Source organism: Mesoplodon densirostris, chromosome 2 (assembly GCF_025265405.1).
Source record: "Mesoplodon densirostris isolate mMesDen1 chromosome 2, mMesDen1 primary haplotype, whole genome shotgun sequence".
NCBI lineage: Eukaryota > Metazoa > Chordata > Mammalia > Artiodactyla > Ziphiidae > Mesoplodon > Mesoplodon densirostris.
Window position 1 is genome coordinate 170,535,335 of NC_082662.1, and position 9,737 is coordinate 170,545,071.

Sequence of the window (9,737 nt, forward strand, 5' to 3'; positions counted from 1 at the left end):
TCAGCCAGACCTCTGCCCGGCCTCAGTCCTCAGCCCCACGCGGCTTCCAATGGCTGGGCTCTCGGGCCCCCAGGACTGGGACCCACACGAGGCGGAAATCCCGGCTTCGCGCGCTGCGTCCGAGATTCCACCCGCCAATCCCGTGCGCCGGAGGCGGGCACACGGCCTCGTCCCGGCCGCGGATTGGTCGCCCTGGAGGGGCGGGGCACTTGGGCCCCTGCGGCGCAGTCGGTGAGTGTGAGTGAGGAGGGGTGGCAGTATCCGGCCCGGAAGCTGCGGGCACCTCCCGGGATTAGGCTCCGGGGTTCTTCGCCCGCTGGGCCCTCCGTTCTCCACTCTTCTTTTAGGGCACCTTTGAGCCGACTTCTGCAGCGGCCCGGCAGACTCAGAGCCTGGAACCATGAGCGTGGGCTTCATCGGCGCTGGCCAGCTGGCCTGTGCCCTGGCGCGGGGCTTCACGGCCGCAGGTAAGCGCCTGGAGGCGGGAGGCGGATGTGCGGACGGTCCCTAGCCTACCCTGTGAACCGCCCTCCACCCCACGAACGTGAATGAATGAAGAAAGGGGAATTTGTGTCTTCTGGGGGAGAGGAAACTCCTCTTAAGCAGCAAGAGAGTCCTGCCCGCATAAGGGATTGAGCGGGGAGAAGGACACTAGCAGCCGTCTCCACAACGGTCAGAACGTCGTGGGGTTTGACTCTGCTTTCCCAGGGAAAGCATGGGAACCGGGTGGGCCATGATTCCCAGTTGAAAAGCCCTGTCTTCTCCAGGCATCCTGTCGGCTCACAAGATAATAGCCAGCTCCCCGGACATGGACCCGCCCACAGTGTCCGCGCTCAGGGTAGGTGGGGCAGGGGGGTAACTGGGGAGGAGGGTGAAGGCCCAGGAGAAGGATGGCCTGATGAGCTGAGCCCCTGTGCTGGTCCATGGTCGGCGCTGACCTACCCACCAGGAGCATCATAATCCTCCACCTTCCATGGGGCAGCTCAGGGTGGTGGGAGCACCCAGGCAGACAGACTTGGGTTCTAATCCAGATACTGGGTTGGTTAGAAGGTTAGTTGAGGTTTTATGTATGGAAAGCACCTGGCGCATAGTAGGCATCCAATAAAATACTCACTTTTCTTCATCCACTGGCTACGTGGCCTTACGGTACTCGGCTACTCTGAGACTCAGTTTCCTCATTTATAAAGTGGAGACCACAATAGCCACTTAGCTGAATTATTCTGAGGCATAAAAGAGCGTGTTGGGAAAGAACCTGGCAGGTTCGTTGTTCCTCTGTCTAAAAAAGGAATATCCCGAGTCTTCACCCCAAACCTGAGCAGTGTGGGAGAGGATGTCTAATGAGGCGGGCGACAGGCAGTGTCTGTGCCTGGGATGGCTGATGTTACCGGCACTGGAGGGCCCTGCTTCTCAGTATGGAGTCTTAGAGAGATGGGTGTCCTCCAGCCCACCCCTGGACCACACAGAGACTGCACTCTGATGAACAAGTGTCTGGAGTTGGGATACGGCCTCGCTTCCGACCATTGGGCACTAGTAGCCTTTCACCTTTCCCTTTGCCACTTTCCAGCCATGGAGACTAATTACCTGGCAGAGGGGTGCCTTGGGGGCCAGAGAAGCGGTGGGCATGGGGGACAGCTATTTCCTGGTTGCCATGGGGAAGCTTGTCGGCGTCCAGCACCTATGCTCACTTGCCCGGTAGCAACATTGGAAAACTTGGTGCCGGTGGCAGAAGGGGCAGACCCTGAGGGGCTGGGGCAGGGAATTCCAGGCTCGTCGGGGGGTTCAGCTGCTCCTTGGGAGGCCCTGGGCCTAGTGAGGCTGCTGCTGCACGGTGGTCTCCTCCCGCAGAAGATGGGTGTGAACCTGACCCGGAGCAATAAGGAGACGGTGAGGCACAGTGACGTCCTGTTCCTAGCCGTGAAGCCACACATCATCCCCTTCATCCTGGACGAGATCGGGGCCGACGTGCAGGCCAGGCACATTGTGGTCTCCTGCGCGGCAGGTGTCACCATCAGCTCTGTCGAGAAGGTGCCCACCTCAGCCCTGGCAGAGTCCTGTGTGAGGGGAGGAGGGGTGGGTGCTAGTGGGACTGGCCACTCACTCGGCCCTCTGCCTTGACCCCAGAAGCTGATGGCATTCCAGCCAGCCCCCAAGGTGATCCGCTGCATGACCAACACGCCCGTGTTGGTGCGAGAGGGCGCGACGGTGTACGCCACGGGCACCCACGCCCTGGTGGAGGATGGGCAGCTCCTGGAGCAGCTCATGAGCAGCGTGGGCTTCTGCACTGAGGTGGAGGAGGACCTGATTGACGCCGTCACAGGGCTCAGCGGCAGCGGGCCTGCCTATGTGAGGCCCTCGTATACTTACGCAGCCTTCCGGGGACCCAGGGGCGCAAGATGGGCTGGCAGGCAGGCCTGGGCTGGGGGTGTCACCCACCTCTTGGGCAAGGCAGGCTGGTGGAGAAGGTCAACCCTTGGAGCTAATTCCAGTCATCAGGAAAAGTAGACCCTAGGGCGTGCCCCCGAGTGCCTGCTGCCCCGGGGCTCAGTGAGTGTCTCCACAGGCGTTCATGGCCTTGGACGCGTTGGCTGACGGTGGGGTGAAGATGGGCCTGCCGAGGCGCCTGGCTGTCCGACTGGGGGCCCAGGCCTTGCTGGTCAGTATCTTCCGCCTGCGTGTTCTGGACCACAGTGTGGGGATGGGGTTCTTAGGGGTCACTGGGCCAGGGCAGGGCTTGGTTGGGAAGCTGGGATAAGGATTGGGGAGGCACAGTGGGTGTGGAGAAGCTCGTCTCAAGGGGCACCAGCAGTTTTCTGCTCTAATGCTTCCTTCCTGCCCTAGGGGGCTGCCAAGATGCTTCTGGACTCAGAGCAGCATCCGGGCCAGCTCAAGGACAATGTCTGCTCCCCTGGGGGGGCCACCATCCACGCCCTGCACGTCCTAGAGAGTGGGGGCTTCCGCTCCCTGCTCATCAACGCAGTTGAGGCCTCCTGCATCCAAACACGGTGGGTCTCTCTCCTTCTCTGCCCAGGCCCTCTCCTCCCAGCCAGCCCCAGTGTGGGCTGCACACCGTCTTGCAGAATCTGCCATCTTTGGTCCCATTACCAGTGCTGGAGTCTGTGCTCTGTTAATAACCACGATTCATTAGACTTTGTTAGCTAAGGGTTTGTAGGCCTTCATTTAATTCTCACACAGTTCTGATAGCTGGGGTTAGCTTGATTTACAGATGAGGAAGTCGAGGCTTCGAGATACAGCTCTCCCAAGGTCAAACAGCTAGTCAGTGATGGAGGCAGGATTCGACCTCAAGTCTTTGACCTCCAGTCCTGTGATTTTTCCACACTCTCTCTCTCCCCATCTGATCACAGATAACACTTAAAGCTCTACATCTATGTAGTAACCCCTACTTAGTTAAATAGCACTTCTAGGAAGCTTAGGGGAGTTTTTGGTTTGGGCTTCTAAGTTGGGCTGGTACCAAGTCAACAAGGGTTGGGGGTTAAGTGGATGGGGAAGCCTCGTGCAGCTCTGGCTCCTCCTTCAACCTGTTGGGGCTTTGTCTGCAGAGAGCTGCAGTCCATGGCCGACCAAGAAAAGATCTCCCCAGCCGCCCTCAAGAAGACCCTCCTGGACAGAGTGAAGCTGGACTCCCGCACAGTGACCTCACTGACCCCCTGCAGCTCAGGGAGGCTCCTCACAAGAAGCCCAGTCCCAGGAGGCAAGAAGGACTAAGACAGCCTCGGTCTGCCCTGCTCTCTGTGACCGGCGCCCTCGGGTGAGGGGCGCTGTGCAGCGCAGGGGTGGGCTCAGTCAGTCTTGGGGGCCTTGGGATAAAACCTCCTTAAGTCTGTTCAGACCACAGCACTAGTTTCCTCTCCTGTCTCGGGTTAGAAGGCACTCTGAAGGGGTGGTGGATGCTGGAAACCAGATGCAGCCCTGCACACCTCACACAGTGACAGGAGAGAGAGGCTGGGGCCCCAGTCAGAGCCCCAGCTCCATAGGGAGGTCTGGAGACCTTCAGCTGATGACCCCTTCAACTGGGGTCCTCCAGCTGGAGCCCAAGGCAGGGTCAGTTTGTTGCCAGGTCAAGGAGGTAAGAGGTACAAAACATGACAAGAGCTTTTCTCTTTGAATTGGTAAATGGAAAAGAAGTGAGTGACTTAGAGTTATCACAGTTACTCAGAAATGCACATATTAGACTGTGTTATATTTAAGTCTTGCTTCAGAGGTATACCATTGAAAGTGTGTTCAGTGCTGCTAAGCTTAGCTGCTTTAATAAAGCTTTATTTTTTATTACCCTGCTTTGCTTATGCTTTATCTTACGTCATCATTCTAGAGAACTCGAGGCCCTCTCCAGGTGCTCCAGCTTCGGGAGAGTACTGCCTAAAGGCAAGAAGTAGGGATGAGAGGAAATAAGGGGCCAGGCCCTGAGAGCTGTAATGACACCCTGCTCCAGCCTGGCCCCTAGGGTCAGGGTCAGGGTCAGGGTCAGGAGATTGTGTTGTAGGATGTGCCAAAGCTCAGGGCAAAGAAGAGCCAAGTGGCCTTGGTGGGGAGCTGGCTGTAGCCCAGACACAAAGGAGGAAGCTGCCTGCTTGTAGTGGGCCACACACTATATCAGATCCAGACAGATGCCCTCCGAGGGAGGAACTATTCTTTTTCTGACTTTATAGAGGATGCTGAGGCCTGAAGGGGATAAGCAGCTTACTCCAGTTGAGTTGTTCATCAGTTGTGGGACCGTCTACACAGCTGGACTGAGACCGCAGTTTCTCCGTGCAGGCCGTGTGCCTGGCGCTTGTGCCCACCAGCTCCTGCCTGTGGCATTGGCTTTAGCATCAGCTCTGAGTTCACATCTTACTTCCCACCGCTTTCAACTAGGCGACCTTGGAGAAGGTACTGAATATCTTGGACCTCAAGGTTTCATCCCTAGAAATATGGAGGTCATGCTTCATCCAAAGGTTCTGGTGGGTATGAAGTGAGATCGTGTGGAATTGCTCAGCAGGACATCCAGAACATGTGGACCCTTGTGCCAGTGGAGCTCATCCTCCACCCTCCCCTGAGGAGGGAGGGCAGCTGGGCTCCAACTCCAAACTGGAGAGCCCATGGGGAAGGCTTATTCCTAGGGGGTCAGAGTGACAACGAGTACGACAATACTAAAAGCTGTCATCTTTCAGCCCTCATTATATGGCAGCCCCTTTGCAAACCCTCTACATAAAGTCTCATGGCCTTAGGAGCTGGGTATAATTAACAGTAAGAGGTTAAGTAAGTGGCCCAAAAAGATGATAGACATTTCACCAAAGAAGATTTACAAATGGCAAATGAGTTGCTCAGCATCATTAGTTATGAGGGAAATGCAAACCAAAACCCAGTGAGATACCACTTCACACCCACTAGTGTGACTTCTAGTTAAAAAGGATAATAATGAATGTTGGCAAGGATGTGGAGAAGTTAGAACCCTTGTGTATTGCTGGTAGGGATGTAAAATGGTGCAACACCTCTGGAAAACAGTCTGGTAGTTCCTCAAAAGATTACATAGAGTTGCCATATGACCAGGCAATTCTACTTGTAGATACCTACCCGAGAGAAATAAGAACAGATGTCCACACAAAAACTTGCTCATGATTGTGGCAGCATTTACTCAAAATAGCCAAGAAGTGAAAACAACCCAAATGTTGAAAAACTGGTGAAGGGATAAAATGTTATACCCACACGATGGATATTATTCAGTAATAAAAAGGAAGTACTGACACATGGTACAACATACGAACTCCAAAAACATCATGTTAAGGAAGTTGCTTGCAGAAGGCCACAGGTTATATGATTTCATTGACATGAAATGTCCAGAAAATGCAACTCTATAGAGATAGATGGGTTGCCTAGGGCTGGGGTGGGAATGGGACGAGGACAGGGTTTCTGTGATGAAGTGATTTAAAATCAGATGATGACAGTGGTTGCATAACTCTGTACATAGTTATTGAATCGTAAACAAAGTGCATGAATTTTACGGTGTGTAAGTTACACTTCCTAAAACTTTAAGAAAAGGAAATAGGCAGTTCCCTTGTGGCCTAGTGGTTAGGATTCTGGGCTTTCACTGCTGCGGCCCGAGCTCGGTCCCTGGCTTAATCAGCTAGGAAGTGGCACCAGGACTCAGACCTAAGCCTGACACCAAGTTCTGTCCTTTCTGCACGCAGCCTGCTGGCGAGCTGTCCTAGGTGACAGGAGACGGTCCTTCATCTCTCCTCCGCCCCCCTGCAAGGCCACCTCCTTCCCAGGCCTAAACTCACCAACATACATTTACTGAGGACCTACTAACTGCCAGGCCCTGGCTCATGCTTTGGTGTGTAGGGTCCACCTGGTTCAGGTGAGTCCTCACCTGCTTAGGACCCCCTGCCCTTTGCTTCTGAGCTTCGACCAGGTATGGTCAGGACTAGATTTCACCCAAGGTGGCTGTGGCTCCAGTCCTCCAGGGCGTAGGCGAAGAGGGCCACCCCTTGGAAATCAGTTCCGGTCGCCTTTCTGCGGGGCCTCAGGCCTGCCCCTCTCAGCTGCCTGCCTCCTCACAGGGCTGACGGGCGCGGGGACTGGAGCTGCAGAAGACACCCTGGACAGAGGGTCTAGAGGCTGGGGCCCGAGCCACCAGGAAAGGCCGTGAATGCCTCCTGATGCCTTGTAGGAGTAAAACCTGGTGTGAGAGGCTGGGGCAGCCTTCCCAAGAAGCACGTGCGCAGCACTCCCTCTGCGCCAAGCACGCTGTGAGGCCTGGGTGTGCCGCAGTCAGGAAGACTTGGTCCTTGTTCTGAGTTGCACAAAGGCCGAGGAAAGATGTGGACACAGGGAGAAGTGGAAAACACGGGAAGGCAGAGGAAAAGGCAGCACGGAGATGGGTAAGAGTGAGGGAGGGCACCAACTAACCCCCTGCCCGCCCTCCCCCACTCTCTGCTCCTGCACCTGGACTCTGGGGGCAGCTGGGCCTAGAGCACAGCCCTCGTTTCATAACTGGCTTCTCTCAGGACCCCCCAAACACTCCCTCATCTATTGCCTCAGTTTTGCTGTCCTGTGAAATGGGGGCACAGACCTCCGGCCCAAAAGTTAGCAATAGTTACTTTGGGGAAGTGGGATTGAGGTTGACGTCTCAGTTGATTTCTTTCTCTGTTTATTTTGCTTTAGATTGTTGCTTGCAATAAGCAGGCATGATCTCCATAGTTAAAAGATTTTAAAATGTTTCCCCTGATCCCCAACGGCAGGCCGCGTGGGGCACAGACACACCCTTCTTCATCTTTGTCCGCGCGTGACCATTACTAAGCAACGCTCTGGGGAGGGACACCAGAGAGCCTGACTGTGCTTCTTCCCTCACTGTTCGCGATGCTGTAGACAGGCCTTTCTGCGTATCTAATCAAATACTTAAAGCCTTGACCTGTGCTCTGCTTTTACCAATAAACCAGAACATAGGCAGAATGGATACCGTGTCTACTTGAAATCAGTAGCGTTTTGAAAATGAAATGCACCTCTTTTCAAGGTCCAAGCCAGTGTGGATAGCTTGCTACCTTTATGTAAGAAAAGGAGGAAATACGAAATTGGATGAAGAAACTCTAGTAGAAGGATACACAAGACACCAAGAAGGGGTACTTGCTGGGGGACAGAGGGAAGGAGGCCGACGGGAACAGGGGCAGGAGTAACATCTCATTACAAACCTTTTTGTAGTGTACTGATTTAGCAGTCATACGAGGGTGTTACCTAGTCACCAGATACATTCTGTAGACCTTTTGGGGGGCTGCCGGGCTGCCCTGGCTGTGCAGTGCTCTAGCAGGATGCATTGCCCCGAGGCGGTCAGTCAGGGCTGGAGCGACCCAAATGCCCTACTCTGGTCTTGCACTGCACCCAGGAACACTCTGGGCATGAGTATGTCCTCCTTGGCAAAGGTGGACAGATGGGTGCTCTGGGCCCACCTTCTGCGTCACTGTGGGCAGGAGCCCAGCTCTGGGCTCCCGTGGAACCTGGTACTCCTCCGCAGTGACACGGAGCACGTCATGTGCTAATCATCTGCTTTCCTGTCTGTTTCCGCCACCAACTTGCGTGCTTCGAGGTGTGGGGAACAGGCTGTGTTGTAGGCCATCCGTCCTGGTCCTAATGCTCGACACCCAGTAAACACAGCTGAATGAATGCATACAGTCATGAATGAATGAATGACAACTCTTCTGCTTAAATGTCAGTTTGGGCTCTTACTTGCTGTGCCTCGAGAAGCTTCTGATTCACTGGGGTGAAAGCCCTGGGCAGCTCCCAGCCTGACCCTCAACTGTTGAGTTCTGACCCTTTTATTCAATCAGCCAGTGTTTGCTGAGCACTTCTGAGATGCTGTGCTCGTGCTAGATTGGCTGGGATGTGGGGAACTCTTAGTGAATTTCTATCCTGGCCACTCTGTCTCGGGGGCACCTCTATTAGTGCACCCTGTCCCTCCCTCAGGGCTGCCTGAGAGCTTTTTCAGCATGTGGACACCTCAAAGCCATCTGTAATTTCAGACAGCTCTGGGGTTCCTTAGGTAAGAGGGAAGCACCTCAGGAATGTTTAGGTAAAATGGGATTGGGATGGAAATCAATTTCATAACAGCTTTCAATTTTAGAAAGGGTTACATGGATAAGTGTTCTCTCTTCCTTGAAGATAAAAACAACCAGGAATGCACTCGGTGGGCTGGAGCAGCAATATATTTGGTTAGACATCAGAGACTTTTCCTGTCAATCAAGAATCGTCGATAGTGGTGACCTGGAGAAGCTGAGAAACCCCAGCGCCTCTCAGTTACTGGTCACCCTGAATTGTAAGACCTGAATATTGAACTGGAATTTCATTTGTTGTATGTTTTCAATTACATCACAGTAAAGATTGTTTTCCTTCTGCCAGCTTGGTTAATGCATTTCTGGTAACAGAAAGAGCAAAGGTCTGGGTTCTAATCTGGGTCACTGGCCAGGTGACCTCGTGCAAGTCATTCATCTGCTTTGGTTTCAATTTATTATTATTACATTAAAATGGAAAAATAATAATAATTGCATTTGCTTCTCCCAGGGTGGTCTTTGCTTTGGGTAAAGGCTTAGTGAAGGCTGAGTCACCGCACAGCCTGGTGGCACCTCGGCAGATGACAGTGTTGCCCGGACACAGTGGTATGTCTCCCGCCCCTCCCCCCTCCCCTCCCCCCGTCTCCCTCCCATCCCCCCCCCCAACCCTTTCTGCAATCCCACACCGCAAGGTTTCCTCTTTTCTGAGATGGGAAGCCTGGCTGACATTCCTTGTCAAGCAGCTTCTCATTTATAACCTAAAGCATAGAAACTTCCTTAATAAACTAACATGTATTTTCTTCCTAAGTGCCAGGCACAGTATTATATATGCAATATACATGATCTCATTGAATCTTTAATTGAGTAATTATGATGTAGTTATTATTTCCCCATTTTACTGATGGGAATACTGAGGCTTGGAGATGTTAGGAACAAAGCCAATGAAGGGAAAAGCCTGGGTGCTAGAAACCAAGACTCTTGTTCTGAAGCACTAAATGTCCTGCCTCAGGCAGGCATGGCCGCCCTCCTCACTGCTCTAACTGAGGGGCCCTCCTGCCGGAACACAAGGAACGACCGGAAAACTAGGCTGAGGGGAGATGCAAACGGGGGGTAATGTGCAGGGGTCCCTGGCGGGTGCCTGGGAAGGAGACCCGGAACACAGGCGGGGTCAGGACTGGCCTCATTACAGCCTTCAGCGGGGGT

At 53.7% G+C, this 9,737-nt stretch overlaps 1 protein-coding gene across 1 annotated transcript; it reads left to right on the top strand.

Moving 5' to 3' along the window:
- Nucleotides 1–241: 241 nt before the first annotated feature.
- Nucleotides 242–4,287, top strand: PYCR2 (pyrroline-5-carboxylate reductase 2). The gene is made up of 7 exons (XM_060088635.1): nt 242–467; nt 768–838; nt 1,846–2,025; nt 2,122–2,343; nt 2,561–2,653; nt 2,839–3,002; nt 3,558–4,287. Exons 1-7 carry the CDS (start codon nt 401–403, stop codon nt 3,721–3,723), a joined length of 963 nt encoding a protein of 320 aa, XP_059944618.1. The 5' UTR covers nt 242–400; the 3' UTR covers nt 3,724–4,287.
- The last annotated feature ends 5,450 nt before the right edge of the window (nt 4,288–9,737 follow it).